At 34.5% G+C, this 18257-nt stretch overlaps 1 protein-coding gene across 5 annotated transcripts in view; it reads left to right on the top strand.

The window, feature by feature from the left end:
- The window catches only part of MICU1 (mitochondrial calcium uptake 1), a 220716-nt gene that overhangs the window by 99432 nt on the left and 103027 nt on the right, over window positions 1–18257 (top strand). For 2 of the 5 annotated variants that reach the window (XM_036829178.1, XM_036829180.1), the window contains 2 exons: window positions 2769–2774; window positions 3929–4043. In XM_036829178.1, the coding sequence (XP_036685073.1) occupies window positions 2769–2774; window positions 3929–4043 (121 nt within the window). Of the gene's footprint in view, window positions 1–2768; window positions 2775–2846; window positions 3104–3928; window positions 4044–18257 lie in introns of those variants that run through there. The other 3 variants (XM_036829181.1, XM_036829179.1, XM_036829182.1) reach the window with 2 other exon arrangements.

Genomic DNA, 18257 nt, shown 5'->3' on the forward strand with positions numbered 1-18257 from the left:
TAGTGATTTCCAGGGGCTAGAGGGAGGGGGCAGTGGGATGTGACTGCTTAATGGATAAGGGGTTTCCTTCCAAATGGGGTTATGAAAACGTTCTGGAACTAGGTAGTGGTGATGGTTACATAACATTGTGATTGTACTTAATACCACCAAATTTTACGCTTTAAAATGGTTCTGTGGTAAATTTTATATTATGTACATTTTACCACAGTTTTTAAAAATTATAAAAACGTAAGCAGTGTGGTACTGGCATAAGAATAGACACAAGGATCAATGGAATGAAATTGAGAGTCCAGAAATAAACCCACATATATATGGTCAATTTATTTTCATCAAGGGTGCCAAGACCATTCAGTGGTAAAAGAATAATCTTTTCAACAAATGGTATGGGGTCAACTGGATATCACATACAAAATAGTGAAGTTGGACCCCTACCTCACATTAATACAAAAATTAACTCAAAATAGATCAATGACCTAAATAGAAAAGCTGAAACTACAAAACTTTTAGAGAAACAGGGTGAATCTTCATGATCTTGGATTTGGTGATGGAGTCTTAGATACGACATCAAAAGCACAAGCAATAAGAGAAAAAAATAGACAAATAGAACTTCATCAATATTTAAAATTTCTGTACACCAAAGGACATTATCAGGAGAGTGAAAAGGCAATGAACAGAATGAGAGAACATATTTGCAAACCCTATATCTGATATGTTTAGTGTATAGAATATATTGATATAAAGAAACTTACAACTCAACAACAGAAAGACAAATAACCCAACTCAAAAATGGGCAAACGATTTGAATAGAGATTTCTCCAAAGAAGATAATACAGATGGCCAACAGACACATGAGAAGATGCTCAACATCATTAGGCCCTAGGGAAATGTAAATCAAACCTCAATAACATACCATTTCACACTCACTAGGATGGATATAATTTTTAAAAAAAAAGAAAGAAAAAGAAAATTGAGGATGTGGAGAAACTGGAACCCTTTTACATTGCTGGTATTAATGCAAAATAGTGTAGCCGCTGTGGGAAACAGTTTGGCCATTCCTCAAAAACTTAAACTTAGAGTTATGATATGACTCAGCAATTCCACTCTCAGGTATATACCCAAAAAAACTGAAAGCAGATATTCAAACAAATACTTGTACATGAATGTACATGGTAGCACTATTCACAATAGCCAAAAGGTGGAAGCAACCCGAATATCCTTCAGTGGATGAATGGATAAACAATTTGTGGTATATATACAATGGAATATTATTTGGCGATAAAAAGGAATGAAGTACTGATTGATGCTACAACATGGATGAACCTACAAAATATGATACGTGAAAGAAGCCAAACCTAAAAGGCCCACACATTTTATGGTTAAATGGTTAAAATGGTGAATTTTATGTCATGTGAATTTTACCACAATCAAAAATAATAATAAACCTCCAAAGGAAAAAATAAATTTGGGCATAAACCTCCAAAGGAAAAAATAAAGATGGGCAAAGAAAGCTGTTTTAGATTAATGGAGATTAAAAAGACATGACAACTAAATGCCATTTATGATTGTGGACTACATCCTGGACTGGGGGGAAGATAGCTGTAAAGGAAATTATTGGGACAGTTCACTAAATTTGATAATAGACTGTGGATTAGATAATAGTACTATCAGTATTAAATATCCTGGTTTTATGAAATGTATACTGTAGTATGTAAGAGAATGTCTTTGTTCATAGGAAATATATACTGAAGTATTTAAGTGTAAAGGGGCATATGTCTCCAACTTTCAATATGGTGTAAAAGAAAATATGTATCTATATAAAATGAAAAGCAAATAGGGTGATAACATAAACTGTTGGTGATTCTGAGGAAAAAGCATATGAGAGTTCCCTATACGGATCTTTCCACTTTTATGAGTTTGAAAGTATATCAAAATAAAAAGTTGTGGAGAAACTTGGATTTTTCTTTTTATCTTCTGAGCAGCAGCATAGTCCAGATGGTTCTTAGAAAAATAATGTTAGATACGCTTTTTTGGCTTATCTGCCTCATTTCAGTTTGTCCTTAGACTTTTGTCTGTTTCTCGACTTCTGGATCCCAATATATTATTTATTTTATTTGCTTATAGCAATCTCTCCATAAGATTATTACATAATTAATATGGGTTACTCAGCTTCTATACAAATTTATTCTGGCTAGTAATGGTATGCTTTTGACAGCCTGTTCTCATTTTGTGTATTTTTTCTTATTCACATGCTTTACTTTTGCAGTATCTTGGATAATGTTAAAAATGTACATTTTTTTTCTTTTGAGAAATTAAAATATTAACTTCCCAGTGAACAGCTTTGCTGCTCTTTTCATCCAGTAGCCTTCTTTTGTCTGAAATTTGTGTTTAATCTATTGGTAGACGATCAAGTGTGATATGAGATCTAACCTTAATTGAACATATTGGACCATGGGCTCATTTTTGGTTTTGACTCAAAGAAGTAATCTCTAAATGCTGTCAGGCTGGACCAGGCTTTCTGCCCATCACAAATGAGTCAGAAGCACTTTCCTAAGTAGAAACTGCCATCAAAACCTCTTACCACTTTGCAGGCGTTCAACTATGGATTTTTGCCTGTCCATGGTTACTGTTTCCTATTACAAGCAAATATCCAGTAGAGGCTATTTTGAGTGAGTTTACTAAGAAGATCGTGATGATTCATTTGGTACTTGTGTCTTCAATTGGTTAACCAGTTTTCTTTCCTTTGTGGTGTATGATGGGATCTTCACTAGACAGAGGTAACCTATTGGATAGTTGTGTACCTGGATGGTGGTGTGGTGGTGCTTGTTGGTTTAATTTTCATGATACTCCTCCCAAGGTTATGCTTGCAGTGCTGCTTCTTATTTTGTGCTTGCATGATATTACTTTGTGCTTTGTTGGTTTGGGTTTTTAAAACCTCCTATTTCTTTTTTTGGTACCCAGAATAATTCCTGAAATTTCTTTGGTTGGTCCAGAACTTATGGAAATGTGTTTCAAGTCTAACTCTTTGGTGGATCCTTTTCAGTTTTTGAAAGTATCTTCAATGTCACCATTAAGTTTATGGTTTGGTAGCAAATCAGAAAACAGGGTAAGTTTCCTTAAACACCCAGGAAGAGACTGCTTCCCACATAGACCATTACTGAACCTGAGAATTAACTCTCTTTGTGAGCTTTATAGATTAAAGAAAATAAATACATACTTAGAGTAAAAGCTAAGTTTTGGGAGAGTTTCTTCAAATAGCTGAAATTTAGGAGCCTCCACCAAGGTCACAGTAAATATAATTAAATTAACTCATGCCTAAAGTTTGGTGTGTGTCTGATTTGACATTATATTTCAGAGATGCTGTTTACTTTGTAAACTGTTCTACATTCCAAAACTAAGGTTCTTGGGGTTCATAAGGTAAAAGTTAAAATTAGTATTTCAGAAATTAGTTTTCTGAGCATTTGTGTGGGTGTTGACAATAGTTGCTTACCTCTTCATTTCTCATTACTGTTGTATAGTTTCTCTTGGGCATTTAGAACTGATTTTATTTTAGTTTTTCATTTTTTTTTCTCTACCTTATATACCTCTATAGAAAAAGGTGGATTGTTTTTCAAACTAAGAGATAACACCAGCCCTGAAGTGGGCCTGTTATATGTTAAATGGCAGGAGTTCATAAAATTGAAAATTTTATTCCATTGTTCACATTAAGCCAGTGTTGAAACAAACAAACAAACAAAATCATCTTTTTTCTTATAATTTTAATCATCTTAAAAACTGTAAAGGATCCATTAATTTGGAATGGCCATCAGAGAAATGCTTATGATAAATAGCGTAAAACTGTCAGATAAATGGTGATTCATCTCTAACTATTTATATTCTCATTCTGTTATATCTTCTTTTTATCTTTTGGTGGAACCCAATCATTCAATAGAAAATTGCCCAGGAACGAGAAAAATTTGCTGATGAAGGCAGTATATTTTACACCCTTGGAGAATGTGGACTCATATCCTTTTCAGACTACATTTTCCTTACGACTGTTCTTTCTAGTAAGTATAAACTTTTCTTTTTATTCATTTATAGAGAATATATAGGACTATAAAAAGAGTTAAGTCAATTGGAGGGGGAAACAAGGCATGTTTGCAAAGTTAATGAATGATAAATTACATCAAATTTCATTTCTTTTGAGTTCTCTGTAACTTGTATATAGAACCACCTGAGAAAGAGGAAGGAAAATAAAGTTAAAATGTAAAGTTAAAAGAAAAAAACAAAACAAAACTGTGAAGTCACATCTACTTTTAACTGTTTGAAGCTCAAGATAAATTATATATTGCCTGCTCCTCTAGCCCTCATTAATGTTTATACTTCCTCAGTAAAACACATATTGATCTAGTATTTCCTCTATTAAAGAAGAAGACTGGCTTGGTTGTTCTAATTGTGTTGAATATTGATTTTTCAACCTTGGACGATACCTTCTTAAGACACAGAACTCAAATTTGACTCATTTAGAGCACTGATGAATTTCTAATTTTTCTAAGCTAAACAATTTTGTTGATTAGTATGCTACTATGAGTGTTCTTAGTATTATTTTCCTTTAGTGTGACTTTTTTTAACCATTCAGAAAAAAAAAAAGTATGTCTGTAGCTCTCCATGTACATTCTATTAAAATCTACCTAAATTGATCCAAAGAGATCTGATTTATATATTTCAGAGAAGTGATTCTCAATTTTTTTTCCATGGGGGAACATATCAAACAAAAATAACCATATCTTCCTTCCCTTCTCCAGGCTAGGCATCTATAAAGATAAAACTATAAACAGTTTTCCAAACTTATGGTTACCAGGGGGGAAGGGGTGGGGAGGGGTAAATTGGGAGATTGGGATTGACATATACACACTACTATGTATAAAATAGATAACTAATAAGGACCTACTGTATAGCATAGGGAACTCTTCTCAATACTCTGTAATGACCTATATGAGAAAAGAATTTAGAAAAGAGTGGATATGTGCATATGTGTAACTGATTCACTTTGCTGTGCAGTGAAATTAACACAACATTGTAAATCAACTATACTCCAATAAAAATTTTTTTTAAAACTATAAACAATTTTCAATAAATAACATACACAGTTCCTGCCATAGCTGTGACTACCCTTCACTCTTCTTCCCTCCAATTGACAGAAAAATGAAGAAATATAGACTAATTTGCCAAGAAATATAGACTAACAACTGTCTTGGGCTACCAAAGTATCTGAATAAATTTGTAGTGGACCACTGCTCTAGCAACGTAGATGTGCATTGACTTGTTACGAAGATCCAAGATAGTAAACTAAGAGCACTTTTTTGATCTTAAATTGTGTATTATTAGTTATTATTTTGGTGTTTTTTTCAAAACAGACTTCAGTTCAAATTCTGGTCCCACCACTTCTTACCTGTGATTAAGTGTCAGGAGAACCACGGCAGAATCTTCAGAATACTTTGCACATTGTGTAGCTCCCTAAATTTAGGTTAAAAAAAGAAAAAAAGGTCACATTGACCTGTGAGTTCTGGAAACCCCTCCAAGTAGCTCTACAGGTCTGGGCACCTTTACTTACTGGTGCTCAGCTCCTGGCATAACCATGGTGAGTAATTTACCAAAAAATGCTTAATATTACAATGTCATATACTTTCTATATTTGTCAGGAATGAGATAATTATGATGATATGATTTTCTCTTTATCACTAGTTTTAAGCCTTTTGATTATTACATGCTTTTAGTATTTCTCAACCTTAGCACTATTGATGCTTTAGGCAGGATAATTCATTGTTGTGAGGGCTGTCCTGTGCATTATAGGATGTTTAGCAGAATTCCTGGCCTCTACCCGTTAGATGCCAGTCACACACGCTCTTCCCCTCCCAGCTGTGACAAACAAAAATGTCTTCAGAAATTGTCAGATGTCCCCTGGGGAGTAGGAATGGGGAGGAATAATCCCTGGTGGAGAACCACAGATGTAGTTTTTAGCAGGGTTGTTTGGTTTTGGTATTATTATGTACTTCGAAATAGTGTTCTTTATGTTTCTTGTCTTGGGATTCTTTGAGTTTTGGGGTCTGTGGGTTTATAATTTTCATCAAATTTGGAAAAATTTCAACTGTTATTTCATCAAATACCTTGCTTCCTCATCCTCTCCTTTGAGGACTTCAATTACACATATATTTTCCTCATATCAACCCTATAATGTTTGTAGTTTATTATCTTCATTTTGAAATTGAGGCATACAAAAAATTAAAGAACGTATCTCAAGTCCCACAGTAAGTAGATGATTCAGGGTTTGAACCCAGGCCATCCCATCATATGGGCTCCTGTCACTTGGCTTTACTGCTGTGGTCACATTTTCAGCAGTGATAAGCCATAGCTTACCATAGTGCCTCTTCTTTCTCTAAGGCTGGGCTGTGGCAAGACTGGTCCTAAAACTCTCCTGTAGATAATGGGCAGTTCAAGCATCCTTGCAATCTGAATGTTGTACACTGCATTGTTTACTTTATTTAACAAGACATGGAGGAAAATATGCCACAGAAATTACATTGAGACAAGTTATTTCCCACATTCTAATTGCTGCTAGGACGATAAGAAATGAGGCACTCAGTGGATCAACTTCTTTGTGGATAACCAGGAATCATTACATCTAAATACACTAAATTGTTCCCAGGTTGTCCTGCAAGAAGGAATGCAATTCTTTAAACACGAAAAGCTTTGCTGGGGAGTGGCTTGGGACTAGGGGAATTGCATTAGCATATTTATTCATCTGTTACTGTGGTGGACAACATGGACCGTTCTTGAGATTTCCAGTGGAAAACCAGCCACAGCAACGTGAACAGCATAACCCAGATAATGCAAGACTGTTGTATTTCTAATTAGCTGGGGTTTTTTTCAAAATTAATAGACTCAAAGATGTTCAAGAAATTGCCATCATTTTGAAGAATATAAACACTCTACCCAAATGGATTGACACTTGGAACCTCTCAGTACTTTAGAAACTCTACCATGTTGTCTAAAATAAAATTCAACAACCTTATATAGTAAATTATTTGTTTTCTCTCTTTCGATTCATGATTCGTTTCCTAAAAATAAAATTAAGAAAGCTGCTTTACTGAGACTTCCCTGGTAGTCCAGTGGCTAAGACTCCATGCTCCCAATGCAGGGGGCCCGGGTTTGATCCCTGGTCAGGGAACTAGGTCCCACATGCCGCAACTAAGAGTTCACACGCCACAACTAAAGATCCTGCACACGGGAACGAAGATCCCATGTGCCGCAAATAAGACCCGGTGCAGCCAAACAAATAAATAAATAAATATTTTTAAAAAAGAAAAAAAGGAAAGCTGCTTTACTAAAAATGCATGTTATGCAGTGTAATTTCCTGCATTAAATAGAGTTAATTCTTCTTATTTAAACTTTTTAGAAGTTTCATTTGTTTAGCTAAACAAGAATTTTTTGGACACACACCCAGAATAACAACCAATTTGGCAGCAATATCTTGTGCTTATAATAAGCAGTGGCATAAATTTCTCACTCTTCTTTGTATGTGCTTTGGATAATGGGGGCCTTCTTTGGCCAGCCTAAAATTTTAAATACCTTTTATCGTGTCATACACACACACTTATGCATACACATCTCCTAAATCCCTTTTTTGCTTTCTTTTTTCTCCTTGGCACTTGTCACTATTTAACAGTCTATATAATTGATTTCTTTTTTAAAAAAATTATGTAAGTTTCAGGTGTACAAGATTATCATTCAACATCTTGCATACACTACAAAGTGATCACCATCACAAGTCTAGTTACCATCCATCACCATACATTTAACCCCCTTCACCCATTTTGCCTACCCTTCAACCTCCTTCCCCTCTGGTAACCACTAATCTGTTCTCTATGAGTTTGTTTCTGCTTTATTTTGTTTCTTCATTTGTTTTTTTTAGATTCCATGTGTGAAGGAAATCATATGGTATTTGTCTTTCTGCATCTGACTTAACTTCACTTAGCATAATACCCTCAAGGTCCATCCAGGTTGCCACAAGTGGCAAGATTTCATCCTTTTTTATGGCTGAATAATGTTCCATTATATTTATATGTATACCACATCTTCTTTATCCAGTCATCCATTGATGGACACTTAGGTTGTTTCCATGGCATGGCTTTGTAAATAATGCTACATTGAACATAGGGATGCCTATATCTTTGCAAATTAGTATTTTTGTGTTCTTCGGATAACTACCCAGAAGTGGATAATTGATTTATCTTCTTTATTGTCCATCTTCCTACCTAGAATGTAACTGACTGACAGTGATCATAGGTTTGTAATGATATTCGCTACAAATTTGTAATGATATTCATCACAAAGATATCTACTGTATAAAAAGCATTGTGGCAAAGTAACAAAACAAGAATTTTTTTTTCAATTTTCTCCAAAAGGAAGTTTTATCAAACATGAGACTTGACTTTGCTGTTTATATCCTGAATTGAGAGCCGTTCTTTTAGCCGTTGATGTCCTCAGTCTGCATCCAGTACCAGTGGAGTGAGGGAAACATGTTTTTAAATTAATCTACTTCTAAATAAGCTTTCTTCTAAGAAGTATATAAACTTTCTAATAACTACAAGGTTTCTTATAATTCAGAATTCACATATTTGTATCCCCCTCTTACCCTAATCCATAAATTCTATTGCTTCATACCTTATCTCTCTGATCAGGTTTGAAGGATTAACTTGAAGAGTTGTCAACATGAGCCATAACATCTGTATTAAGTAGAATATTAGGTATTTACTAAATAACTACTCATTAATAAAATAAATTCAGATTCATTCTAGGCAAGATAAAGAAGACTGTTAATAATTATTATTAAATAATTTCCAAAGAGCCTTTGATCCTTAAAGTAGGTTAATAGGAATGGAATGAGAACACAGAAGCATGGCTTAGTTCTCTGCACTAACCAACTACAACATTAGCGATGGTCTTAAATCTTATAGTTGAAGTCAGAGATTTTCCTCCATAACTAGATACAGAGAAAGGTTGTCAAGGTTTATCTTGAATGCTATATATTATTTATTGATTTGGATCATTCAGTAGCTAATGCTAAGATTCACTAGGTTATGATAATATAACTTAGAATCAGGATCTTTGCCACTGACAGTTATGAAATATTTATTTTTTGTTCTTTGTCTTCACACATTTTCTAACTAAAGTTATTGACCCTGTGGGCTAATAACATAAAAACAGTTCTAGATAGCTTGAGGAGACAATAATAAAATGATCAAAAAGTTGATTATTAAGCATTTTTACTATTTACTATTAATCTTTGAAAAGCCACCAGAAAAATCAAAAGCAAAAAATGCTATGGCATGTTCAGTACCTAGGAACAGACCTAATGAAAATCAGGCATAGGTCAATGTGTTCTGATTTTGATTCCCTCTTTATATTTGAAGGAATTAGTAGAGAAATTTAATTAAGTGGGTTTTCACTGTAGGAGAATTTGATTTACTGACAAACTACATCCTCATTGTGATGCATCCTTCTCACAAATATACAAACCTTTTGGGAAATTACAACAGCATTCAAGTGAAAGTTTATAATATTTTATTCCTCTTGCCATATTGAAGTCCAGAGCTGATCACAAAGTGTATGTGGCTTGGAGATAGCAGTACCATTCTGTGCCATTCTGGCTAATGAAAATGTTATAGAAGTTATAGATGAAAATAAGTTTTTCAGGTTGAGTGAGTCTGTTGAAAAATATGGCCAAGGGCTGTTGGTGGGAATGTAAATTGATACAGCCACTATGGAGAACAGTCTGGAGGTTCCTTAAAAAACTAAAAATAGAACTACCATACGACCCAGCAATCCCACTACTGGGCATATACCCTGAGAAAACCATAATTCAAAAAGAGTCATGTACTACAATGTTCGTTTCGGCTCTATTTACAATAACCAGGACATGGAAGCAACCTAAGTGTCCATCAACAGATGAATGGGTAAAGAAGATGTGGCACATATATACAATGGAATATTACTCAGCCATAAAAAGGAACGAAATTGAGGTATTTGTAGTGAGGTGGATGGACCTAGAAACTGTCATACAAAGTGAAGTAAGTCAGAAAGAGGAAAACAAATACCGTCTGCTAACACATATTTATGGAATCTAAAAAAAAAAAAGAAAGAAAATGGTCAGAAGAACCTAGGGGCAAGACAGGAATAAAGATGCAGACCTACTAGAGAATGGACTTGAGGATATGGGGAGGGGGAAGGGTAAGCTGGGACAAAGTGAGAGAGTGGCATGGACATATATACACTACCAAACGTAAAATAGATAGCTAGTGGGAAGCAGCCGCATAGCACAGGGAGATCAGCTCGGTGCTTTGTGACCACCTAGAGGGGTGGGATAGAGAGGGTGGGAGGAGAGAGACACAAGAGGAAAGAGATATGGGGACATACGTATATGTATAACTGATTCACTTTGTTATAAAGCAGAAACTGACACACCATTGTGAAGCAATTATACTCTAATAAAGATGTTAAAAAATAAAAAAAATAAAAAATAAAATATGGGCAAGGCAACATACTGAGATCTGTAAACAGATCTAAGGCAGTTACAGATCTGTTTTATTGACACATTGGAGTTGGGGAAGTTATAGAGAAAATTTGGTTTAGCTATTTTCTGTGTAATTTTTGTGTCTAGGATTATCTGCCATCGCCTAATTGATATCATGAAGGGTAAGACAAAGCAGAAAAGGGTTAATCTTGTTCAGTGGTATTTTACCCTATAAAAAGTGCTTAGAACTTCAGAAAGACTCATTTGCATGCCATAAGGCCAAAAGTATTATATTTCACTGTGTTGTTTACCATTAACTTCTTTCGCTAGCATAACCTGTTCTTATGGTTAACTCATTGACTTTATAATAATGTAACTTCTATCAAAACAATAAAATAATGCATTTAAATATATTAAATGTTTATGAAGTTCATTTTGAGCCAGAGATTTATTTGAATGTGTCATTTCAGTAGAGCCCGTTGTTACAGAAAGTTGAAGCATTTACATCTTTGTATCAACAACCACACAAGAATTTTGTTCACATTAACAAGAAATAAGTGATGTTTGTGTTTAACTCTCTCAAATCTCCTTGTGACTATACTAGAAGATCAAACTATTTCATCTGCAAAAGGAAGTTTATCCTTTGGGAACAATTGCTTGAGATTTGTTCTGAGGGTTCACAAGGCCAAGGGGAGAACAGAGACTAAAGAAGCAAATTGTGGCTTACACAAAAATAAGGTCTAAATGTATTTTGACTGTATCTTGAGGAAGATTTTATAATTTTACACCCATTAGAAAATCAGTTCTTATTAGCCTTTTCATGCTTTTTATGAATAGTTTTATTTGAATTTATCCCTTTTCATTTTTTGAAAATTGTAATATTGTAATAATTCTAATAAAATTCTAATATTGACCTAAAATCTTATGGAAATCTGGTTGAGATCACATGATTTCTTTAGCTCTACCCTTTCAATACAAGTAGTCAAGATGGGCCTATTTTCTAAAAACAAAAGAGTATTTTTTAAAAATTTATTTATCTTAATTTATTTTTGGCTGTGTTGGGTCTTTGTTGCTGCACACGGGCTTTCTCTAGTTGTGGCGAGCAGGGGCTACTCTTTGTTACGGTGCGTGGGCTTCTCATTGGGGTGGCTTCTCTTGTTGCAGAGCATGGGCTCTTGGCGCGTGGGCTTCATTAGTTGTGGCACACGGGCTCAGTAGTTGTGGCTCACGGGCTCTAGAGCACAAGCTCAGTAGTTGTGGTGCACGGGCTTAGTTGCTCCATGGCATGTGGGATCTTCCCAGACCAGGGCTCAGACCCGTGTCCCCTGCGCTGGCAGGCGGATTCTTAACCACTGTGTCACCAGGGGAGTCCCAACAAAAGAGTATTGAGTGAGGTAATTAGGAGTGTTTTCTGTATGCTCTATGAGCTGATGCTGCCACTAAAATTATTATTATGTCTGCATACATTTTGTACTCTCTTGAATGGCCTATATTGGCCTGTAAAGCTTTCTGCCACTTTTCCAGGGAGCCCCTTCTCTGTGATATATGAAATTCATATAGGAGCTCTAGAAGAGAGAAGAGGAGGAGGTCTGCCCTTGGTTTTCCTTCTCTGCTCCTTAGGTTCTCGGAAAGGAAGGCCTAACAGGGGAAGGCTTCCCTCTTTCTTAGGTCTCATTTATCAATGGGAGAAAATTCCTGAAGCAAGAAAAGTAAAACTCCAAAATAGGCTAAATTCTCTGCCTTCTAGAAAGTACCGTAACCTATAACATTATTTATTATTTATTATAATATTATTATTATTATAGCATATCTCAGCTAAGATTTTACTTGTTTTAAACATCAGAATTTTTAAAACTTTTTTACATTGAACTGTGAATGAATTATGGCACCTCATAACAGCTCCAGAGGTATTTGTTAATTTGAAAGAATCTCTAACTGATGCAAGTTTAGACAGTGTGTTATCACTAAATAATATCTTGAAGTAGGAACTATGCCATATGGCTTTGTATCCCCAAAGTACCTAACACTGTATCTTACTAATACTAGTCATTCCAAAAATATTTGAATGAAAGGATATTTGGGATGTGGCTTCTTTGGGTCTCTTCTAGGTAGAAAGGAGACCCAGCCACCCATCCATCTCCATACATTACAGTGTCAAATGGACCTCAGTTTACCTTCCTGCCAGAGTCTTCCCTTCATTTCCCAAGAACAGATTATAGAAACTTCCCCTCTTATAACTCACCTAACATCTGTCCTATCCTCCTCAGCCTCTACCATGTCTTGTTTTGTTTATGATTGGGGTGGCTCCATAGGAATTCAGCCCTCAGTAATTGATGATGTGTAAAAATCTTTGCTGTGGTCTGTGAGTCCCACTTTTTTGCATTGTTTGCCTCTTAGAAGCTGGACTGGAATCAAATGTATCTGTCCATTCTATATGTCTGACTTTTCCCAAAAATCCACAACTTAATAGTATTTGGTTATGCTTAGGCTTCATGATGTGTTGCTTACCTATTCCTGGAATAGCTTTAGAAAATGCTTATTTGTTATGCTGAAGAATTTGAAGGTGCAAAAAGGAAACCAGGGAAAGAAATACTGGTTGTCATGGAATGGTTTACCTAATCACTATCCCTTCTGGAGAAGGTATCCAGCCCAGTATCTGGCACATAATAAGTACTCCATGTATATTTGTTGGCTAAGTATCTAAGAATTTTTCTGAGTAGTTACTTTAGTATACATACTAAAATGTTATATTGCTCCAAGTACCCTTAGCATCCTGCCTAGTATTTAAAACTTTTAAAATAATAGCTATTCTCTATCTATATATACACGATGAAAGCTAGAAAATTAATTAGAATAGAAAATTTTTTTCTATTTGGACACTAAACTGAAAAGTAAAATAGTGTTTTGGGTGAACACCAAACTAAGTCACATGTAAAGAGCGTCCTTCAAAATGAGCATAAATTAAGTATCAAATATCCAATCTCTTTTTAAAAGCAGCTAATTGTAAGCATGTATTCATTAAGTTGTATCTTGGCATAAGTGTGGCTGTTATTGAGCACGTGGAATGGAAACCACATAGAATGAAATGAATGTCAAGCAGATGATTATTTTTTTTTTAGATCTCTGAAGATAGGGGTGGGGAATCTATCAAACAGGCATATGTAACTTGGGCATAAAAATAGTAACATGCATTTGAAGAAAATATATTTCGAAAGAAGAACGTGACCTTAATACAAGGCTAAAACACTGGCATGCCTTTTAGAATTTATCTCCCAGGAACTCTTGGGGAATCAAAGCTTTTTGACATCTCTGGCATTGAATACTCTTCCTGTAGCACAGCTGTCAAATAACAGTGTTAAGGAAGAGCAATTTAAATGAGGGACTGTTTCTGGCAGCTCTCTGAAGATCATGCAGTAAGTAAGGCTGAGATATAACTCAAAGACAGGTTATGTACTGTGAACTATGAACATTAGCTATTTCTTTTCTTCAGGTGTAAAATTTTATTTAGAGATATATAGATAGATATATAAGCATATAAATTTTATATATAGATATAAAATATTTTAGAATCAGGGCTGAAATGTATTTTCTAGAAAAGAGGTAAATGGAAGAAGAGCAGTAGTTCGAAGGAATAAGTGTCTATACAGCTAAAACCTTGCTGAAGGAATTCAGAAACATTTCACAATCTTATGAAGTTTTTAAACTCAGGTTTTTGACAGGTAGTGTTTCATATTATTTAGAAAACCTTGCCAGTTGACATTAAATAAATAAATCACACTGAGACACAATAAAGAATAAAGAGCTCTCTCTGTAGCTATTGCTGGTGGTAACCTCATAGTAACATCTTTTGTGGTTTCTTTCATTGTCTTAGGATTTTCAAATGAAAGCAAGACTAAGTCAATATGAATTTTAAGTCTGTTCTAAGAATATACGTTAAATTTCTCAGTGTTTTTTCCTTATGGTCAAAATCTGTTAAAGTAGAAACATGGGTCTTCCAACCAGCTCTTTCCAATTATTGCTGCTAGGAATAGCAACTTAATTCCCTTCCTCCTACCCCATATTCATGGGGTCCTGGCTACCCTGTGGCTGACTATAGACCTGTAAATCAAAGGTTATGGGTTTGTCTAGGAACTATACAAAGTGTAGGCATCGTGGCTGTACCTTGCATCTCAGGCAGCTTTACCACCTGGTCTACGCTACAGCTAAACTAGCTTAGACTTGGGCTTAGTCCTCAAAACTACATGGGGTGAATGAAGTCTTTCCTAAACTGAGATCACTCTCAAAGGTCTAAAGGACTCCAAGAAACTAGGATAAAGATTAGTATTGTTTACCTCTTTTGAAGGGGCAATTAGTTGCTCCTCCTCTCATTTGACTACCAAATCCATAGTGTACCCAAAGCTCTTTGTGCATCAGAATTAACTATTGGAATGACACTTAAATTTAATTGACTGTATAGTGTTGGTAAAAGTATAAAATATTATCATGCTTTTTTAGAATCTTGTCAGTGTTTCCCAAACACTTACATTAAGTGGTTACACTTTGGCCCAGCAATTGCAATTCTACAAGTTTAGACTAATAAAATGATCACATGTATAATGATGTTGATGGTCAAAAAATAAATTGGGAAGAACTCAAATATCAAACAGATGGCTGAACAAATTACAATAAATCTATGCAATGAAATTTAATACAGTACTTCATATATGTAATGCAGAGATTTATTAGAATAAAAAACTGTTCACAGTATACTGATGAGTCAGTACATACTTATTGCACGATTCCATTTTGGGAAAAGAAAAAGTGTGTGTGTGTGTCGAGTACGTGTGTGTATTTTTTAAAATAGCCTGAATATTTGTATTTCTCATCTGTCAGCAAATTCTGTCAGCTCTACTTTGAAATAATCCAGAATCCCGCCATAAAAATCACATCATCCCTCTGCTCAAAATCCCCCAAGGCTTCCATTCTCTCTTGGATTTTAATTTCGAAGTAAAAGCCAAAGTCATTACAGTGGCCTTCAAGGTCCTATGTGCTCTTGCCACCACCATCCCTCTCAAGGAAAACACAGATATCAGTGGGCACTAGAATTCTCTACACTTCTTTTCCTTCTTCCTTTTTCTTGTTCTTTTAGCCTTTTTCCTTTTTATTTTAGACACAGTGGAAAAAGGATAGCTACTCTATTGCTAATTAACAACAATAGTTAAGGATGTTTGGGATGATAGCCATAGTTTATTAAGCTTCTCTAATGGTTCTAAAACTTTTTCCTTTTTTTAAACACCTCTTAAAATTAATTATTTTTTGTGTTTGAAAGCCTGTCTTTCAGTCATGTCTAGGTTGACTGGTACTATATAATTCCAAAAGTTTATTTTACTGGTACCTTGGTGTACAGAAATAAAAAGAGAAAAGATGTTAGATTCTTATAGTGAAAAAACATAGAGGCTTAGAGTATAGTTAAATGTATTTATGTATCTAGAATTCCTCCATGGGCCAAACACGTTGCATATCTAATCTGTTATTTAGGAGCAAATTAGATACATTAACCCTGTGAAGCCCCTAGACAATTATATAATTAACTGCAGTCTTTCTGTGTCATTCATCTGTCACAGAGTTGCTTTTAAGCTGAGTGAATATGAATCTTTGAGAGAGAGGGTATTGGATGCCTCACGTTAAGAAAAGCAATGATGCAAAATCTAGACTTATAAAGCAGATGAATTAAACCATAATTATTTTCTCCACAGAAGGACTCACTGCAATGTTTCCTTCAATAGTTTCATTTCAAGTGTAGTCTAAATATAAAGTAATATTTAACTGTTTGATTCTAATGAGGAGAAATTGTCTCACAGACCTGAGAGAATAACAAATCACATGTTGGGGATTGTTGCAAAATAGTGCATAATTCAACTTGTTTCAGCACCCAGAGGTGAAAATATTCAAAGCAGAGCATAGTTTTATCCTAACACCATTATTCTCACAGATGGAGTTACCTGTCTTCTTTTTTTTTTTTTCTATTTAAAATATTTATTAAATTATTCACATTCAGACTATAATACAGCTTGAAGAAAACAGAGTGAGTTTGGGATGTTTAATTATTAAGCATTTTATAAATGACTCTTGATATGCTATTAGTAGTTAGTGCTTTTTAATGGAATTTTTTAAAAACCAATATCAGTGATAACTTCATGCATCTTGAAACTTTAGGCTAAAGCCTAATTCTTTTTTTTTTTTTTTTGGCTGCACCATGCGGCTTATAAAATCTTAGTTTCCCAATCAGGCATCAAACCTAGGCCCTTGGCAGTGAGAGCGCTGAGTCCTAACCCCTGGCCCACCAGGGAATTCCCTAAAGCCTAATTCTTTCTTAGAATAACTAGTGAGGTAGTTAGAGCCTTAATTATTAAACCCACTTGGTGAGTTGGAGAACTGAAATTAGAGAAGTTATCATGTGTTCAAGATATTTACAAATACTAAGGGAAAATCCTCTCCTCTGTTATGGAACTGAGAGCTCTTTTCATTAAAATAATTGTTTGTAAATAGGGTTGCCAAATTTAGCAAGTAAAAATACAGAACACAAATTGAATTTTAATTTCAGATAAACAGTGGATAATTTTTAAAGTTTGAATATATTCTACGTTCTATTTACAAACCACAGTCCACAAAACGTTAGGTCTGCAGAGTCCATTTATGGAATTCCTTGGTGGGAGGAAGTGGGAAGGTAGGCAAGGCTCAGGGTTTCCTCATCCCTTTTCCTGTTCAGTCAGAAAGGTTATAAGCTTTTACATAAAATTTTCTTTGATGAAAGTTCTGAGTCAAAAAAAAGGAGTTTAAGAAAAAAATTTTTAATGCTAGAAGACTTCTTGACTTCACTGTGTGGCAAGAGTTTTGATATGAAAAAATAAGAGTTTCAACAGAAGTGGATGCATAAATTTGCTGAGAATCAAATGAAACCTACAATTTACAATTTTAAAGCAATTACCTCTGCTGATTTGAAAAGGAAAAAAAAAATTGTAACCAGAAGGTATATCTTTTATATGTTTATGTTTAATTGTAACCAGGATGAAACATATTTTATAAAGCAACTATATTAGAATCAATCAGTAAATATGTGTATATATAGATACACATATGATATGCGATATTGTATGTCACATGCATTTTAGGATATACATCTATAGATTTTGATATAGATCCTCTGTGTGTATGGTATAGGATGTACCTAAATAAGAATAAAAATTGTAAGATGTCATATTCTATGTATAGAAATATGGCTGTTTGAATAAAAGAAAATCTATTTTCCTTTATTTCTAGCCAAAATAGAGGGTTCTAATAGAACCCTCAAAACAAAACAAGTTGCCTACAGTTTTAAAAAGAAATCTATTTGGGTTCACCTACTGCAAATTAGCAGCATAAACCATACATTGTCATCTATTTATTCCTAAGACTTTAAGAAATTTATTTTGAATTCTTAGGAAAACAACAGAAGTAGTGAAGATTTTATCTGAAATCAGAGCAAATTATTCTGGTAGTTTGGGCAGACTGTAAATATTGCTTTCTCTTTGGGCTCATCCGATTGACCTATGCACCAATAGTAACACCCTTTAAAAATGGACTCATTTCAGTATATAAAATAATACAGTGATTCCTGTTTATGTTACTATAGCAACACTAATCTATCCATTTTCATAAAACTATTTCATGTTAGGACAGGAAGCAGAGA

This window comes from Balaenoptera musculus, chromosome 16, assembly GCF_009873245.2.
Source record: "Balaenoptera musculus isolate JJ_BM4_2016_0621 chromosome 16, mBalMus1.pri.v3, whole genome shotgun sequence".
Taxonomy (NCBI): Eukaryota; Metazoa; Chordata; class Mammalia; order Artiodactyla; family Balaenopteridae; genus Balaenoptera; species Balaenoptera musculus.